Source organism: Notolepis coatsorum, assembly GCF_963971535.1.
Source record: "Notolepis coatsorum genome assembly, chromosome: 3".
Taxonomy (NCBI): Eukaryota; Metazoa; Chordata; class Actinopteri; order Aulopiformes; family Paralepididae; genus Notolepis; species Notolepis coatsorum.
In genome coordinates, this window is record NC_140167.1 from 35,746,153 (window position 1) to 35,766,303 (window position 20,151).

A 20,151-nucleotide genomic window follows, 5' to 3' on the forward strand; every position below is an offset into this window, starting at 1 on the left:
CATGGATCTCTCAGGCTGTTGTCCATCAACACTTTCATACAGGTAAGGCCACATTTAGTCACATTGGATGTAAACGCTCCTACATTCCAGTAGCCGTTGGCAAGTCGGTTTCCCATTCACTGTTAATGTAGCAGCTCCTGCTTTCCTCTCTTTATGACATCACAGATTAGTGTCTGTTCTTTGGTTTCTAGCTTTTGGAGAGATATTCAGAGCCTTTTAGATAATAAATTATTAAATCAACTAATCAATTAGATGATTAATTTGACACATTTGTGAAATTGTTTCCTGTATACAAATCATACAGAATAACCTCTTTAAATCTAGTGCTTATACAAATAATTGTGGTTATTTCTTTCCAGGAAATAACTGCATCGAAAAAGCATTAAAAAAAAAAAAAAATTAAGTCTTAGTGGACTAAGACCAAACCAACTTAAAAGACTCAGAGGGAGCAGACCTAATGAGATCATTTGCTTTAGGCTTGATGTTGTATGTTAAACATCATGGGCATAGTAACATTTTCCAGATACACGTTTAATCTTCCAGGCTCCACCCCAATTGGTGATGTCAGAGTACCTCTTTGGTAAAACACTAGTGACTAGAGTTAGTACTCAGTCGTACTCAAATCTAAAAATCCCTATCTTCATGACCGATGTAATGGGTCAGATGATCTACAACATGTGTGGAGGCGATTGACTGTGTATAGCGCCACCTAGAGGCTCAGATTTATTCTGTAATGAAATTATAGAAAGTCATCATCACTCCTTCCACCAAGTGGCAGTAATATAAAAAAAAAATGCTGTGTTCCAAACATCACATGATGAACAAGCAGTCGTCTTCTGAATGGACCTCTAATGGCCTGGTAGCAGTGGGAGGAGTGTGGCTGTAGGGAGAGCACACTAGCTTTAATGAGGTACTATCAAAGTCTTAGAGGGAAATAAAGAGGTACTCTGACATCACAGATTGGGGTGGGACAGCGCGTGCAGCAGGGTGAAAATATCAATCAATAGGGCAGCAAAATGACCATGTGTTTAGTTACTCCAATAGGTATTGGACACTAGTCCACTAACCACTCCCAGTATTGTGCAGTACAGGAAATTGGCAAATTTACTCAAACAAAGTTACCGGTGTAGATCAATATCTGGCCGTATTTTATTGTGCAAGCAGCCTGTATTTATAAAAAAAAAAAAAAAAAAAAAAAAAAAAAAAAAAAAGGCATTATGAAGCTCAGGTTTTATTGTTAAAGTATTCTCTTTAAATAGTGACCTTTTTTTCTTTTACATCATAAACACATCTTTCCTCAAATGCTTGTGAACTGGATGTTGAAAATGCGAGGAAATCTTTACTTTGGACAGTGTTTCCTGGTTTGTCGTCCCAACTTTTGATTATTGTTTATAATTGTTCTTTTCTCACCGAAAAATTATGAAATGATACATATGCAGTTTAGCTAAGTTTGCCACTCATCTTACAATTATCTGACATGTATTCAAATGTATGTAGAAAATGGAAAATGGCGCGCATGAGTAATACAATAATATCCCGTTTGATCTACAGAGACCAGTAGCATCACTGAAACCCCCAAACCCAGACGCTCTGAAAAACGGCATCAAAGTCTTTTATCATTCCTTCCATGCAAGAGTCCGTTGCACACCTCTTTCTCTTTCAATATCCCTTTTTCTAGATAATCAATACAATGAATCAACAGCAGTTATAGTCTGGATCATCAGGAGGGTATAGCCACTGTTTGTAAAGGGCGGTTTGGTTTTGTTTGTTGGGGCCTGGAGGCTTACAGGTCCAAGAAAAGCATCCTGGGGTCCTCCACCACAGACTTGATCTTGCGTAGGAAGGTGACCGCCTCTCTCCCATCGACCAGACGGTGGTCATAAGTCAGGGCCACGTACATCATGGGACGGATCTCCACCTGCAGGATGGGAGTCGAATCAGACACTGCATCTATTCATTCTGTTCCTAAACAGACAGGCTTTTATTTCTACGCCGTCATTGAATTATTATGGGCATGTGTAAATATTGTGCAGTCGAACTGCAAAAACAAACCTTGCCCCCGATGGCGACAGGCCTGTCAAAGATACCATGCATGCCCAAAATGGCAGACTGCGGGGGGTTGATAATGGGTGTGCCAAACATGGACCCAAACACTCCACCGTTACTGATGGTAAAGGTCCCTCCATCCATGTCTTCAACGGCCAGCTCATTGTTACGGGCCTACAAACAGGCATCCACAAGTTAAGAAGACATCAACACAGAACACAACATGTTTCCAACGAAAGATGATATTTACCTTTTCTCCCAGCATATTGATGGTCTTCTCGATGTCTGCAAAGTTCATTGCCTCCGCTCCTCGGATTACAGGAACTACCAGACCCTGAGAGAGGAACAAATAAAGCCATGTGACAAGTGCTTATCTCCCTCATCATTAGAGACGTGTGGTTCAGTGCTACCGACAGGCAACATCGGGGGTTTAGGTATAGAATCCCATTTGCCGTAACTTACCTTTGGTGTGGCAACAGCCACGCTAATATCCACATAGTCCCTGTACACAATCTCTTTGGTCGTGTCATCAATTGCTGGAAAAGAGAAGTAAAACTAAATTAAAAGTGTACATGGAAAGAATGATCATGAGGAGCCGTTAGATACAGCACTCCAGTTTTTAATAATCTAATTCAACCACAAGATCCCAGCCATGTTATGCTGACTAGAAAAATGGTAAACAATGCACCAAATTCTAGCAATATTTTTACAAGGAAAATAGGCATAATGTTCCATTTTCTGTGTCAGAGACACAAAGTGGTGGAGGGCAGAAACCCACAGGCTTATTTTAGACACCTGAAGGCTGTCAATGAAGATCAGTCCTGCCTCATTGTGGCCAGTTTAAATAGGACAGGCCATACCAGGGGAGCAAGTAAGTTAGCGGGATGGTTCTGAGTTTTAACCATGGAAGAAACGTAAAATGAAAAGGTAAAGTCTTGTTCTTTACCAGATGTACCTCACACACACACACACCACATGTTGATGGACGCACAGCCACATTTAAAACTAACTGAGCTTCTGAGTGGAGCTTCGTCCAGTACAATCGTGAAAAAAGTGAAGTCCTTACCAGCATTGACAGAAGGTTGTTGGATCAGAGCGTAGGCTGAAGCCTTCACAAATGCAGACATGAAGCCCAACTTGATGTTGTGCTTTTTCAGGAAGCCATCTTTGTAGGCCTTCCTCATGTCTGAGATATTGCTGTGAAGAGATGCACAATCAAATGAAATAAAAATGTGGGCCAATTAAACTCTTGATAAACACCCAATTCCAGTTGATTAGTCGTCTTTCATGGGCTCTAGCAGGCTGTGCTAGTGCGAAGGTACAGTAGTGGCATCTTATGAAACTACCGGTAGATATATTGAGGATTTTTTTTTTTCTTTTTATCCACTTTTTCTCCTTATTTTCTATTTTTCTCCCATCCCAATTTCACCTCGCCAATTCTCCCTTCAATTCTCCCCTCCCCTGTCTCGAACATTGCTAGACTATGCCTCCCACTGGTCGGCTGCAGTGAGGACCAAGCCTTGCATCACGTGTCCCCTCCGGTACACGAGGAGGCAGCTGTCTTTTCACCTGAACAGCGCGAGCGCAAGTTCAAGTTCAAGTTTCTTTAATAGTTGTCATACAGAAGTACAGAAGACTTTTATACAAAATGCTTCTTACTGTTACGCTCCAGAGACTGTGCAAGACAAGATAATATAAGTATGAAATAAAATAACATAGTATAGTATGTAAATTAGAAGTAAAAAAATGAGGTCACAGTGTTCAGTATAGACATGTACAATGTTCGATGCAGAATAGACGTAACCATTTAATGTTTTACTGTAAGGATGGCAGGTCAACCCAAAGCCCACAGGTCCTACAGCACGGGTTATTTAAGGATGATTTTGTAAGATATTTAGAAAAGAGTGATCTGATTTTAGGTAATTGTATAGTTAACGATAAATTAATTTCAAAAGAATAGTGAGATGGAGATTGGCCTGGTTTGTCAAGTCAGTAAAGTTTGAATAATAATAATATATATTTTTTATATATACACATATACCATCTGTGTAACAGTACAACTTGTGTTAATGGTCCAGGTGTTTACTTGCGTCAGTGCTGAAGGGCACAGTGATTACAAGAGGCATTCGTGTCAAAAAGCAGATTATCTCTCTAGATCTAGAACCATATGAAAACCTATGTGCTGCATTTCCTGTTCTACAGATTTGATTAACATGAAACGTATACTTTTATGCTCAAGTCTCTTCACATCACACCTGATAAGAGAGCCTGAGGCATGGAGCTACTTGTGTCAATCATACAGGCCACCAGTATACTAGCACATACTAGTTAAATTATCTCACAATCACCATTAGCGACAGGTCATTATAATATCATCTCGAATTCTTGGAAGATTCATCATATACCAGACCTCTGAAAATAATACAAATTTCAACCACTGTAATTATTTTCAAAGACATAGGCAATAAATTCTTACACAATATTTTACAACATCAGAAAGACAAAATATATATTTTCCCAGTAAAAAAAAAATAGGCATTTAAGGTCACAGTGTATTGGTGGTTTATTGACACTATCCTGCTAATCGTTTCACTGTTGCTCCTCTTTCCTCTTGTATCTCCCCTTTTAATTGTTTGTTTTCCTGTCTCTAACCCTGTTGAAGCTCTAGGGTTTCTCCGCTAACGCGATTAGCCCCTCCCAAGACACACTCTCCGAGAAAGGAGAGAAGAAGCGATAAAAATCTTCACTTTCTAGAGCCTGTAAATCTTATTGGCCTGTCATAAAAGCCCATATCAGTTGAGGCAGCTCTTCCACTCACAGCCCAGGTCTCTATGGGCCCCTGCAGATGCTCCAGCCTCCTGGTCCGGCCTGCTCCTTCAGCTCCAGATGAGCCCTAGCCTGGGAAGTCTTCCTCCAGACTGTCGATGGCAATTCAATTAGGATACATAGAAAACCCTGAATAGCTGAAAGACGACACCGCACATTTGCGGGGGAAAGAAACCCTCAAAGTGTCCTCTTCAGCGCAGGGGGGGCAGCATGGACAATAACATTTCCTTGTAAATTAATAAAGCCTCTTTTAGCAATTCTTATCTTTGTTTTCACCGGCATTATGACCAAATATTTACATTCCAGTGTTTTAAGAGGCTATCCGGTATCAAAAAGCTTTTCCTATTGGGCAGATTCTAATCTATAACCATTTGCACCGGACGGGTCTTGACTGGAGCAACACTCTGAGCAAATAAATCTCATATTGTCCAACTTTTCATCTTCGCTTACATTGTCCAGACCATTCATGTTAGGAAGACTACATTTCCCACTACCGATAATCTTTGTTGGAAATGCAGACATTTATCTCAATTGGGACTAACCTCAATATGGTGGCGGGGAACATTTCCTATCTAATATCTCCAGTAGTGTACAGGGCTTCAGAAAGCTGGTCGGCCACCGTTTTATTTTCCTACCTCATGTCAATTTCGTTAAACGTGGTCAACATTGCGCAGGTGTTCTGGGCTTCCTTCAGCCTCTGGGCGATTCTCAGCCTCATACGGTTCATCTTCACCTGATTAGAGAAAACACAGGTGATACAATAACTGATCATTTTTAAACCTTTGTTTGATTTGTTACTTCTGTGTAACAAATCCTCGCCGTGGCCAGATCCGTAAGTAAACACTTAAAGGGGAGATGAAGCGTTGAACAATATGACCCTAGTTTGTTTGTTGTGTACCTTGGGTAAGACATGGTCCTATAATCAAATGTGAAATCCTGCTTATTTGTCTGAAAACTCAAATGTAATTTTAATTTTAGATTTAGATGGATGGTGACGTCACGGTGATGGTTTGGGCTGGGTCCCGGTTTAGAGTGCTGGTTAGATAGCTACGTAAATATGGAGTGTCAGTCAGTAAATTGTCAACCAAATGTAACGTTACCTACAGAAAAAATATATATTATATAATTATACTTGTAGTTGTATTATCTGCGAGACATATTTGAGGAGCCTAATAATATTGCTACAGCGTGCAATTCTCTGAGGTGGGAGGCTCCGCCTCCGGGCGAAACCATCTCTGTGACGTCAGCAACAAAATGGCGGTGCACATGTTGATAAATGCTACATAACAAATAGTTTTTTCTTAGAAACGCCTTATTTTTATAACGTGATTTTTTCTGTGGTTTATCTAAATACTAATTTGATGCTATGACTACTGTATGTTTATATCGCTATGCTTCATCTCCCCTAATAATAAACTTAATACACTTTATTTGTATTGCACCTTTCATTAATAATAATATAAGACATAATATTATTATGCAGACATAAAATAAGTATAAAATAGATAGCAGCAAAATAGACAGAGTCAAGGTCAGGCATAGAACATTAAATCACATCGTTTTTCATGTCAGGATCTAACATCTTAATAGGTCTCTTTGTTTACGGTTTTATTATCACTGATCTGACAACACAATGATAAAAGAGTAAAATAGTGCAATGCAACTCATAATATTGTCTTACCCTGGTCTCTGTCCGGGCTCCCTTGGCCCCTCCCTCTGCCTGAGCCAGCGGGGCAGCAGCACGAGCGGCGGTGGGCTTGATGGCTGAAACTACAACAAAAGAGGTTGCCATTGGGCCATTAGTGCCCCGTAGCATCAGTTTAGCCACATTAGTGACTGTTGCTTTGTCCACAGACAAAGAGGAACATTTGTTTTATCTTGTTCCCTTCAAGAGAGCACACAGGCCAGGGAAGATAACACTTCTCACATGACATGAACGAGCTGTCCGAGGAGAACTAACCTGGTCGGGAGTCCATGGCGTGTGCTGGCACAGGTGGCACGGGGGGCATGGTGGTGGGAATGGGGCCCACAGAGGAGGGAGGAGGAGTGGCAGCAGGGGGTGGAGGAGGAGCAGCAGTGGGTGGAGGAGCTGCAGGGGCCTCGGCTGGAGGAGCTTCCACGGCTTTGGGAGCACCAGCTAAGGAGGAGACGGTGGTGAATGGATGGAGAATATTAAGATAATTCCTACTGTTTTTTCACATGTGATATCCGGGTGGTTCTTTGGCTTGAGAGTAAAGTCCAAGAACCAGGATAAAAGTATAGTTCAGGATAATTATTTTACTTTGGCTCATTTGACATGAACTATCAATCGTTCAATATGTGAAAAAGAATATACATTTTCATTTATACGTTCGCGTGTTATACCGTGGTGAATATAAGTATAGTTTCAGAGTGATCCTGGCTAATTCCAGAAAACGGCGCTATGGAGCATTACATGAATTTTACTAAAAGCATTGGCGTTGCTCACCTGGACACGCTACTATTTCCAAATCAAATGTATATAATAGGTATTATGTTTCATCATGAATGCATGAAAGGGGGGGGGGGGGGGGGGGGGGTCGTTTTTTGATGCTTTGATCGTCACCAACGGCATACATTCTGGAGTACGTTACACATGGTCGTTTCGATCGATGTGAAATCATGGTTGGATCAAAGCAGGATTGATGTCATATAGTCCTTACCTTCACTAAGAGGTACCCCAAAAAGAATATTCCAATTGTCTGATCACGATTTCCAGTATTGGTGTCCACCACAACACATGCATTGGGGGCATTTGACGCGTTTCAATGTCATCGAGTGAACCGCTAGACTCGCCTGACCAAGAAAACGGCACCCGGAGTGAATTAAATGTAACACCGGGTGTGAAAAAAAGGTTTCGAAGGGTGGGCGATACTGCCACCTACCAGGATGCGGCTGGTATTGCACTCTAGCGATCTCAGAGTGATTCCCTATGGTAATCCCAAGGTCTGTGTGAGCGAAATTAATAAAAATATAGAATAAAAGAAATAACGATGAAAACCCAACTATACTCGGGTCTGGCGCTGAACGGTTGGCGAGTTAACCCGACTATCCTCGGGTCTGGCACTGATTGAGTATAAAGAAAATAGTGCCACTGACCTCCTTTCCGAAGCTTGAAGAGAGCAGTTCCTCCCTCCACCTTCCCTCCATCAGGGACCAAAAGCTCCTCAATCACTCCAGCAGAAGGAGAGGGAACCTGCACAGACGTCTGATGACGAGAGAAAACAAGAAAACAAAAATAATCAGCTGCTGTGAATGGAATTACAAAAGAATAAATGTACAGAAGTTTGCCCTAGCATCTCTTTCCGCAAGACACTCTTACTGAATAAAAATAGTTAGACGTAAAGCTCCTAAAAAATGTTTGTATGTGTATTATGTCAAATTATATACTCTCACCTCAATGACTACAGGATGTAGTATACTCTTATATCAAAATGCCAACTACGATATGGTCTGATTGTATCCCACGTAATTCAAACGTGGCATAATGTACAGAGGTCTTGGCACCTAGACTCTCCAATTTTTCATAACCAACAACTACTTGTTGGGCACAAACCTATTAATATCCCTCAATGGGAGAGGAGGGGAGTTCATACTCTGGGGGATATACCGTAATTCCTCTAATAGTAACCGGTATTCAATTAAAAACCGGGTCTCTATTAATGACCGGGTGTGCTGTTGAGCTAAGCAATTATAAGCCGGCCTCCTAATACAAGCCGGGTTTCATGTATATTAGAGGAATTACGGTATTTCCCTCAATGGATTTACCATAGGCAATATATTTTGTTATTGTTGTTATATGCTGGCCTGGCTGTGCAGTAAATACCATATAATGGTATGGTGTTAATGTTTACCAAGAGAGTAAGCCTACCTCAGAATTGTATAAAACGAAGTTATTATTATTATTATACCAGTATTGTGATTGCACTATTTTACTTTATTTAACTTTTTTTGACCACCTGTAATTGCACTGTTTACTACCGTATTTCATACAGTACTTGGTTTCAATAAATGAACCGGGTTCAAACTGACACAAAATGTTGATTTATTCATTATGATCGGTTTGAAAATTAGAAATATAGGCCTCTCTCTTATACAAGCCTGGTATCCGCTACAGTTGAAACAAATACAAGCCGGGGTTACTATTAGAGGAATTACGGTATATGATAAAAACGACCTTTGAGCCTTTCAGGACCCAAGATGATTGTGGACTTTAGGAGGTCGGGGGTCAGGGACTACAGCCCTCTCAGCATCGACGGAGCACCGGTTGAGAGAGTGAACAGTTTTAAGTACCTCGGAGTCCACATATCTGAGGACTTGACATGGACCACACACATTGACAAGTGTTATCAAGAAGGCACGACAACGCCTCTACTTCCTTAGGCGCCTAAGGAAGTTCAAAGTGAGTCAGAAGATCCTCAAGAACTTCTACTCATGCACAATAGAGAGCATCCTGACTGGCAATATCACCTCCTGGTTTGGGAATAGCACTGCACAAGATCGTAGCAGACTAATAGTACAGAGAGTGGCCCGTTCAGCCGAACGCACAATTGGAAGCGGGCTTCCCACTCTCCAAGACATTTACAACAAGCGCTGTATGGGTAAGGCTAAGAGAATAATCAAAGACCCCAGCCACCCAAACAACTGCCTCTTTGAACTGCTACGGTCAGGCAAGCGATACCGGAGTCTCATGGCAAGCACAGAGAGACTCAGAAGGAGCTTCTATCCCCAGGCCATCAGGATGCTCAATGAACAATAACAGAACATCAAATACACCCACAACACACACATACACTCACTTTAAATTAACAACACACTGTAGCACCCACTTTAGACACTAACACACACTTTATATTGATTGGCATCAATCCCATGCACCTCATTGCACCTCACCACCACAAGCTAAACTATACCTCACCATTCTACACTGTACTGTATAGTAGCTGACTGTATAGACTGTACAGAAATATAGACTGTACATATACTGTATATATGTATATTGAACATTTGTTTTGTTTACACTTGTTTACGTACGTGACTTTCTATTTTATACTTATACTATTTTACACTATCTTGTTATTTTATCTAGCACACTCAGGAGCAAAACAGAAAGAAGCATTTCATGCAAAAGTATTCTGTATGACAACCAATAAAGAAACTTGAAACTAAGAGTTTTATGATCTCCCCCGGAGTATCATTCTTTCTCTACCTGCAGTTGAGGTCGGTGCTCAGGGCTCATGGGGTTCCGTGGGCTCAAGCGTTGCACCCACACCCTTTTGTCGGGCTTATCGGAGACAGGACAACCTCAAGAGGTTGTCTCAAGAGTTTTACACACTCTTAATCCAATCCACATATAAAAAACTATCATTGGATACAATATGGTGAAGGGACATGCCAGAACTAGACCCCGAGTTCGACTGGGATGATATCTGGACAAATGTTACACTAGCCTCCCGTACACTAGCCTCCCGTAACGTAGGAGGAAATGTCTAATGTCTTTTGTAGGGTTTGTGTTGTTTTCAGGGGTGCAGTGCTCATGGGACGTGGTACCACGCCGTTCCACCTCTTTTCTGAGCAGAAGCACGCACATGCACAAAATGCGTTCCAGTCGACTCGTCGTGCGCTAAGTACCCACCTGTCTTTGCAAAACAATAGCGCAGCTGAGAACAAGAGAATGAGAAGAGCAAAACCAAAATGCAAGCCCAGTACCAATTGGTGAGGGTATACTTGAGCTGTGGAACCTCTCACTATGTGACAAATGGTCCCAACTGGAAGGATGAGACATTTTTTAAGTTGTGCTTCAGAAGGAAACTGTCCTCCTCTGGAAGATAAGGGTGTTGTACTAGGGCTGGGCGATATGGCCTAAATATGATATCACGATATTTTCTGACCTTTCGGCGATACACATCACAATGTTTTTTCTTTTTTTACCCCAAACAATTCATTATGAGGCTTACCAAGACAGTATTTGAGTTTGCAAGCTAACATTAAAGGCAAAATAAAATACCCATGCATTTAACATTTTTATATTATATATTAGATTTAGATTATTGGATTATTAGATTATATATTGCATATATTTAGCAATGAGATATTATATGATTTAGATATGAAATATGATTAATTGAAAATGGGGGACCCTGATGTAAACAAGACGAAAGTCTTTCTCTGGTCTGCATCCCCTTAACAATTGTATGTATTGAGCTGTACTGTACCCATTCTGCAATATGTTAAAGTTTTAAATCAATCAATCAATAAATAGCATTTTAATGAAACTACTGTATATTTGTATGTCTCTAAATGTTTTGATGAATTGAAAATAGAGGACCCTTATGTAAAAAAGCCGAAAGTCTTTTTCTGGTCTTCATCCTCCTGTACTGTACCCATTCTGCAATCTGTTAATAAAGTTCTCATTCATTAATTCGGATGGAAAACAGAATAATTTTGATTGACAGTCGAGTCTGCCAATTACGTCACACCGCTTGCACCCGCCCTGCTGTTCTTAGCACCAATCGGCAAGCGCTATTAGTTTTTGACTTCCTGAATGTCCTCCATTGATTTTGACGAGTGCTGACAACAACAAAGCTACTAACATTAGCTCCCGCGGCCGACGAGTAGGAGACCAGTGCTCCGCAGGATGACTAAACGAGTGTTAAAAGCTACAGGTCGCCTCTATATATCTCAATCACCTACTCGAGATATAAACCTGCGGCCGCTCGATATCCCCCGGCGAGGTGCTAAACTCGCCAAGTTCTCGAGTCAATTTACTATTTCTGTCTAGATTACTTCAAGTCACTGGTCTTGTGATATCCAGTTGATATGAAATGTAATCATGAAGAGTTGTTAATCTCTTCTTGTTTGAAATAAACCAAATATATTGTCTAGGAGAACTCTTATATGCCTATAATAAACATACTTTGATATTACGCCACCGTCACCACCATCACCGTCCTCATTTGTGAGGAATGGTCTAATACTGCTCATTTGAAAGCTTGATGATATTACTTCACCGTTTAATAAGTATTACCACTGTACTAACACGTAATCATTGTTTGCACTCCCCGGCCCCTCCTGTCCCCCTCCTCCTCCTCCTCCTGCGGAACCGACCGTCCAACCCTGCAGTGATTCAGACGGTCGCGGTCCCACACAAGACAGAGTCAGTCTGGACACAGAGACACCGGAACCCGCAAACAACACCCATCTCCAATGCATAGTATTTCTTATCAGTACATAGCATATACATATATAAATATATATATTTTAGCTGAAAAGCATTAACCAGTCAATTGATTCAATCTGTATTTCAGGACATAGTCACCTCAGAGGAAATCAAGGCGCGGCTGGTATTTGCTGGCAGGGATCAGTCCAAGAACTCAATGGATTATAAAAAGTCATCTTTATTTCAATGAAGTTACAGAAAAAGACTAAATAAAAAATATCCATTACAGTTTAAAAGATTATATAAAAACAAAACATGTCATCTGCATCTTGGTCTTCCAAGTCACACACTGGTAAAAACTTCAAAATCTCTCAAAGAAGTCTGTAGGCACCATTCTTCTTCTCTCTCCTTCTCCGTGTAAAAAAATCCCGCTCTTGAAAGGGCAACCGTCCCTTTTATATCCATCTTACAATATTTCCGATTGGTCTAAGAACATTGATGTCACAGGATCGTCATTTAGTTTAGCAAACCAACATACAGTACATAATTCGTTATGAACTCCTCCTTCTTTGAAATATGATATTTCTGTTACTGTTATCTAACAGTAACAGAAAGTCCCTTTTCCCTTCAAAACGTACAACGGCTTTGTCTGGGGGAACCACGTGACTGGGGCCCTTCATAGGATCTTCTTAAAGAATCCCTCCAGACAAATCCCTCCTTTTTTAAACATAATTCTTTTAGTATTTTTCTTTACTGACAGTCAATTATAAGCATGCCATTTTGAAAACTCTTACTGTACACATTTTAAACATTTAATTGTTATATAGTTTCTTTTTTAAGATCTCCCTCTATAGATTCAAGACTTCAACCAGCAACCCTTCTCTCCCCATCTCACTCAGACCCCACAAAGGGTTAACCAGTTTAATGCGTCTGCCGGCCGGAGAGGAGGGAGGGAGACAGATGCATAGTTCATAAGAATACAATGCCCCTCTGACTGGAGCTCCCTCTTCTGCGGCCTCTCCTGCTGCCTCTCAGGGTCACATTCTTTGTGGTTAACTCCCTACTGCAGGCTTGCTCTTACAGACACCTCTATGCGTGGCACTTTAACATGTGTTTACACATAACGTGTTTCTATTCCATTGTCCAGGAAGAATCTACAGACGTTCCCCATAATCATATATAGGATCAGGATGTCACCCTCAGTGTCACTTAGTTGGCTGTGACACTTTACACCCCCTCTGCCATCCTGGTCGGTCATTTTCCATTGTCTTAATAGCGTCTGTACTGGGGGACGAGATGGCGATTGTGGGGTCACGTGGCTGTGACTCTCCACACCCCCTCTGCCATCCTGGTCGGTCATTTTCCATTGTCTTAATAGCGTCTGTACTGGGGGACGAGATGGCGATTGTGGGGTCACGTGGCTGTGACTCTCCACACCCCCTCTGCCATCCTGGTCGGTCATTTTTCCATTGTCTTAATAGCGTCTGTACTGGGGGACGAGATGGCGATTGTGGGGTCACGTGGCTGTGACTCTCCACACCCCCTCTGCCATCTTGGTACCTTGCTACCCTGGTAGCCGGCGGGAAGACTTGCATCTGTTGTTCCCTGGCTGGACGGCTCGACAGGATAGGGGTCACGTTGTTGCTTGGTATCCGGCGGGAAGACTTGCATCTGTTGTTCCCGGCCGATGCACCCAGGTCGTTGTCGTCTTCGTCATCTTGGTCATCTTGGTCATCTTGGTCACCTTGGTCATCTTGGTCATCTTGGTCAGCTTGGGCACCTTGGTCATCTTGGTCACCTTGGTCATCTTGGGCATCTTGGTCATCTTGGTCATCTTGGTCATCTTGGTCACCTTGGTCATCTTGGTCAGCTTGGGCACCTTGGTCATCTTGGTCATCTTGGGGTCGCCCCCTCTGACCTCTTGGACCTCTCCCATAGTTTGAGGTAGGTTGATTTGTCACTTCTCGGGCGACCCCCACGGATCCCCGAGAATTGTAGCAGCAGTCCTCTATTGAAGTGTGGTTGGCCTGGTCTTGTCACCCTGTCCGTAGGCCTCGCAGGACATCACAGATACAGTCCACAGAGGACTCATTTCTTTTCTCTCTTTCAGGTCCATTCAGGGCTCTCGTCGCCCTGTAACCTGGGTCCAGGCCGATGTCTCTCTGTCCGGTCTGGGAGGTCTAGGAGGTCTGGGAGGACCTTGAGGATGCTCTGGAGCTTGACCTATCGTGCGACCCTGTCCGTAGGCCTCGCAGGACATCACAGATACAGTCCACAGAGGACTCATTTCTTTTCTCTCTTTCAGGTCCATTCAGGGCTCTCGTCGCCCTGTAACCTGGGTCCAGGCCGATGTCTCTCTGTCCGGTCTGGGAGGTCTAGGAGGTCTGGGAGGTCTGGGAGGTCTGGGAGGTCTGGGAGGTCTGGGAGGTCTGGGTGAGGACCCTGAGGATGCTCTGTAGCTTGACCTATCCCGGTCTTCCTCCATTTCCGATTTCTGACCTGAGTCAGTATATTCCTTCTTGCCATCCGCTGCGTCGTTCGCTGATTCCGGGGGACCGCCCCCCCGTCTAGGAGTGTGGCACTGATTCAGGTTTTGTCCCTTTACCAGCGCACCTTTACCAGCGCACATTGTTCACAGATCCTTCGGACTGTTGTTTCCGTCCACTTCCTTCTTGCACAGGGGGTCTACCCTGTGGTGTGCTTGTCTCGGTCCAGACATTAGTTCCGGCTAGTTAGCCAGCTTGTAGATTCAGGCTATGTAGCCTCTTATAGACTCAGCTCCTGCTGATAACACCAGCCTGTATTATTACGCCGGTTCCATTTCCGTCCTAGTAGCAGGACTTATTCTGATTTTAAGTAAACATTAGGTTACTTCTGGTTGCGGTGACCTGGTACCTATTTTTTCTACTTAGGTTTCGACTGTAATTACGTTACTTTTTAGTCGTGAGTAAACTTTTACTGCTATCACAGAAATATACTTTAAGTGTGATTCTTTCCTTGAGTAGAACCTTCTACGTTTTTTGACTGTAAGAAAACATTACGTAACTTTTTAGTCGTGAGTAAACTTTTACTGCTATCACAGAAATATACTTTAAGTGTGATTCTTTCTTTGAGTAGAACCTTCTACGTCTTTTGACTGTAAGAAAACATTACGTAACTTTTTAGTCGTGAGTAAACTTTTACTGCTATCACAGAAATATACTTTAAGTGTGATTCTTTCTTTGAGTAGAACCTTCTACGTCTTTTGACTGTAAGAAAACATTACGTAACTTTTTAGTTGTGAGTAAACTTTTACTGCTATCACAGAAATATACTTTAAGTGTGATTCTTTCCTTGAGTAGAACCTTCTACGTTTTTTGACTGTAAGAAAACATTACGTAACTTTTTAGTCGTGAGTAAACTTTTACTGCTATCACAGAAATATACTTTAAGTGTGATTCTTTCTTTGAGTAGAACCTTCTACGTCTTTTGACTGTAAGAAAACATTACGTAACTTTTTAGTCGTGAGTAAACTTTTACTGCTATCACAGAAATATACTTTAAGTGTGATTCTTTCCTTGAGTAGAACCTTCTACGTTTTTTGACTGTAAGAAAACATTACGTAACTTTTTAGTCGTGAGTAAACTTTTACTGCTATCACAGAAATATACTTTAAGTGTGATTCTTTCTTTGAGTAGAACCTTCTACGTCTTTTGACTGTAAGAAAACATTACGTAACTTTTTAGTCATGAGTAAACTTTTACTGCTATCACAGAAATATACTTTAAGTGTGATTCTTTCCTTGAGTAGAACCTTCTACGTCTTTTGACTGTAAGAAAACATTACGTAACTTTTTAGTCGTGAGTAAACTTTTACTGCTATCACAGAAATATACTTTAAGTGTGATTCTTTCTTTGAGTAGAACCTTCTACGTCTTTTGACTGTAAGAAAACATTACGTAACTTTTTAGTCGTGAGTAAACTTTTACTGCTATCACAGAAATATACTTTAAGTGTGATTCTTTCCTTGAGTAGAACCTTCTACGTCTTTTGACTGTAAGAAAACATTACGTAACTTTTTAGTCGTGAGTAAACTTTTACTGCTATCACAGAAATATACTTTAAGTGTGATTCTTTCTTTGAGTAGAACCTTCTACGTCTTTTGACTGTAAGAAAACATTACGTAACTTTTTAGTCGTGAGTAAACTTTTACTGCTATCACAGAAATATACTTTAAGTGTGATTCTTTCCTTGAGTAGAACCTTCTACGTCTTTTGACTGTAAGAAAACATTACGTAACTTTTTAGTCGTGAGTAAACTTTTACTGCTATCACAGAAATATACTTTAAGTGTGATTCTTTCTTTGAGTAGAACCTTCTACTTCTTTTGACTGTAAGAAAACATTACGTAACTTTTTAGTCGTGAGTAAACTTTTACTGCTATCACAGAAATATACTTTAAGTGTGATTCTTTCTTTGAGTAGAACCTTCTACGTTTGGTTTTTTTCAAATCTGTAATTAATTCTACTCCAGAGGCACCCGACAGCAGTCATTTCGGTTCATATTCTTTCGGTTTTTGATACCTATTTAAATAGTATAAAGCCCAACTCACTTGAACTTATGTCCTTAGCCCCGGAACCTCCAATCCGTTTTGACAGACCTATAAACCAGTGACTTGGCCGCCCAAGCACCACAGCGTCCTGTATGCTGAGGCTTCCAAGTCCCCACAAATCTGATAGGCCCGTCGGATACAGAGACCCTGATGCTCGCTCTGTCCCCCCGCGTCAAGGTGCTGAGCTTGATGGGAGTTTGCAGAGTCTCAATTTTTTACCCATAGGTGCTGGTGAGTGTACATCTCATGCAGCTGATATGGCTGGTAGGGTGCTAACCCACCAAATGGTTGCTGTCAGGAAATCCCTTCCGAATGAAATAGATTACAAATTCACTTTACTTTACTCTGGGTTTAGAGCAAGGACGGACATCTTTATATATTATACTTAGAATATATACAAAACTTTTGTAGTATTCTATGTCATGTTTCTTCCTAAATGACAATAACACTTTATATTATTCCTCTTGACAGATGAGCTGTATGTCAAGTGCAGTTTGCACTTGCTTGAGTCACTTGTGTCAGGGCCCCAGAGGGTAAGGATACTATTGATTCTCCTTCCGGGCTTTGAATTCCTCCCTTGTTGTCCTCACCTCTGCTTGCTGTTCTGGGGTTAGTGCGGCCCACTCGTCTGCAGGTAGGTATTGGTACTTCTTTTTCCCTGTTCTGTCCTTGGTTGTTTTCGGGGGGAACTCCTGGGAGGCCCCCCTTTTGTCAGATAGCATTTTAACTTGGTCATACAGCATACATTCGATACGTATCTGGTCTTGTGACCATGCTGCGCATCGGGCTGCCAGTGGGTTACCCCCTGGGACTCCTCTGAGTAGCTTTTCAAGCAGTGAGCATGATCCTTGCATAGGTGTTCCATTCATGACTGATTCTGCTGCATCATTGAGAGACATGCTCCCGCCTCGCACCTGTGCGATTAGTTTCTCCACCATCTTATACCCTGGATCTTGACCGGGGGTCCTTACTTCTCTTTCCATCAGTTGGTCCATTGAGGCCCTTTCGGGGATCTCTAGTCCTTTGAGATGTCTCAACATGCGAGCTAGCGTCTCGTGTGCTTGTATCTCCTGAGCGAGCATCTGCTGCGCCAGCTTCTCATGAGCTAGCATCTGCTGCGCCAGTTTCTTCTGAGCTACCCGTGCCAGCTTCTCCTGGGCTAGCATCTGCCGCGCCAGCCTCTCCTGAGCTACCCGTGCCAGCTTCTCCTGGGCTAGCATCTCCTGGGCTGGCTTCTCTTGTGCTAGCTCCTCCTGAGCTAGCTTCTGGCGTGCCAGCTCCTCCTGAGCTAGCATCTCTCGTGCTAGCTCCTCCTGAGCTAGCTTCTGGCGTGCTAGCTCCTCTTGAGCTAGCTTCTCTCGTGCTAGCTCCTCCTGAGCTAGCCTCTCTCGTGCTAGCTCCTCCTGAGCTAGCTTCTCTCGTGCTGGCTCCTCTCGTGCTAGCTCCTCCTGAGCTAGCTTCTCTCGTGCTAGCTCCTCTTGAGCTAGCTTCTCTCGTGCTGGCTCCTCTTGAGCTAGCTTCTCTCGTGCTAGCTCCTCCTGAGCTAGCTTCTCTCGTGCTGGCTCCTCTCTGAGCTAGCTTCTCTTGTGCTGGCTCCTCTTGAGCTAGCTTCTCTCGTGCTAGCTCCTCCTGAGCTAGCTTCTCTCGTGCTGGCTCCTCTTGGGCTAGCTTCTCTCGTGCTAGCTCCTCCTGAGCTAGCTTCTCTCGTGCTAGCTCCTCTTGAGCTAGCTTCTCTCGTGCTAGCTCCTCTTGAGCTAGCTTCTCTCGTGCTAGCTCCTCCTGAGCTAGCTTCTCTCGTGCTAGCTCCTCTTGAGCTAGCTTCTGGGTGTTAGCACTGGCTTGTTAGCCGATGTAGTGCTAGTTAGCTTCCGTCTGGCTACGGCCAGCTCCTGGGTCTTCCGTTTAGCCAGCTCATGGGTTGCACCGTCTGGCTAGCTTATGGGTCTTCCGTCTGGCTAAAGCCAGCTCATGGGTGTTAGCACTGGCTTGTTAGCCGATGTAGTGCTAGTTAGCTTCGCCTTTCTGTGAACGGTCGTTTTGACTTCGCTTCACATCCAGTCTCCCATACTCACATACGGTATCTTTGGGCTAGGTAGCCATCCAGCTCGCCTTTCTGTGAACGGTCGTTTTGACTCGCTTCACATCCACACTCCGCTCCTTACAGGGTGTCTCTGGGCTAGGAAGCCCTCGCTTTTCTGTGAACGGTCGTTTTGACTCGCTTCACATCCACACTCCGCTCACAAACAGTGTCTCTGGGCTAGGAAGCCCTCGCTTTTCTGTGAACGGTCGTTTTGACTCGCTTCACATCCACACTCCGCTCACAAACAGTGTCTCTGGGCTAGGAAGCCCTCGCTTTTCTGTGAACGGTCGTTTTGACTCGCTTCACATCCACACTCCGCTCACAAACAGTGTCTCTGGGCTAGGAAGCCCTCGCTTTTCTGTGAACGGTCGTTTTGACTCGCTTCACATCCACACTCCGCTCACAAACAGTGTCTCTCTAAACTGCCAGACATTTTAGAGAGAGGGTTTTCTTTACCCCTTTTTTTTTTTTTTAATCCAATTTTGCGGGCTCAACCGCTCCACCAGCAATGCCCCCACTATGCAGATGCCTTTAATTTGCCACTGCTCTCCATCGAGGGCCCTACAGATCAATATCCTTTGACTGGTGTATTCTAAAACTCGGTTCTCCGTTTTTTTTTTTTTTCAATATTTCTAGTTTATTTTATTTTGGCTGTTATCTTACCGATCTCAGCCCTAACCAGGGACGCCATGTTAAAAGCTACAGGGCGCCTCTATATATCTCAATCACCTACTCGAGATATAAACCTGCGGCCGCTCGATATCCCCCGGCGAGGTGCTAAACTCGCCAAGTTCTCGAGTCAATTTACTATTTCTGTCTAGATTACTTCAAGTCACTGGTCTTGTGATATCCAGTTGATATGAAATGTAATCATGAAGAGTTGTTAATCTCTTCTTGTTTGAAATAAACCAAATATATTGTCTAGGAGAACTCTTATATGCCTATAATAAACATACTTTGATATTACGCCACCGTCACCACCATCACCGTCCTCATTTGTGAGGAATGGTCTAATACTGCTCATTTGAAAGCTTGATGATATTACTTCACCGTTTAATAAGTATTACCACTGTACTAACACGTAATCATTGTTTGCACTCCCCGGCCCCTCCTGTCCCCCTCCTCCTCCTCCTCCTGCGGAACCGACCGTCCAACCCTGCAGTGATTCAGACGGTCGCGGTCCCACACAAGACAGAGTCAGTCTGGACACAGAGACACCGGAACCCGCAAACAACACCCATCTCCAATGCATAGTATTTCTTATCAGTACATAGCATATACATATATAAATATATATATTTTAGCTGAAAAGCATTAACCAGTCAATTGATTCAATCTGTATTTCAGGACATAGTCACCTCAGAGGAAATCAAGGCGCGGCTGGTATTTGCTGGCAGGGATCAGTCCAAGAACTCAATGGATTATAAAAAGTC

The 20,151-nt window shown here is 42.8% G+C and overlaps 1 protein-coding gene across 1 annotated transcript in view; it reads right to left on the bottom strand.

The window, feature by feature from the left end:
- Positions 1–1,213: 1,213 nt before the first annotated feature.
- dlst (dihydrolipoamide S-succinyltransferase) overlaps positions 1,214–20,151 on the bottom strand; it is a 34,629-nt gene continuing 15,691 nt past the window's right edge. Inside the window, exons 7-15 of the mRNA XM_084310011.1 lie at positions 7,990–8,098; positions 6,833–7,009; positions 6,554–6,642; positions 5,508–5,605; positions 3,113–3,243; positions 2,509–2,582; positions 2,297–2,380; positions 2,053–2,220; positions 1,214–1,918 (exon numbers count right to left, since the gene is read on the bottom strand). Coding sequence (XP_084166137.1) covers positions 1,784–1,918; positions 2,053–2,220; positions 2,297–2,380; positions 2,509–2,582; positions 3,113–3,243; positions 5,508–5,605; positions 6,554–6,642; positions 6,833–7,009; positions 7,990–8,098 — 1,065 coding nt within the window. The 3' untranslated portion in view covers positions 1,214–1,783. The remainder of the gene's footprint in view (positions 1,919–2,052; positions 2,221–2,296; positions 2,381–2,508; positions 2,583–3,112; positions 3,244–5,507; positions 5,606–6,553; positions 6,643–6,832; positions 7,010–7,989; positions 8,099–20,151) is intronic.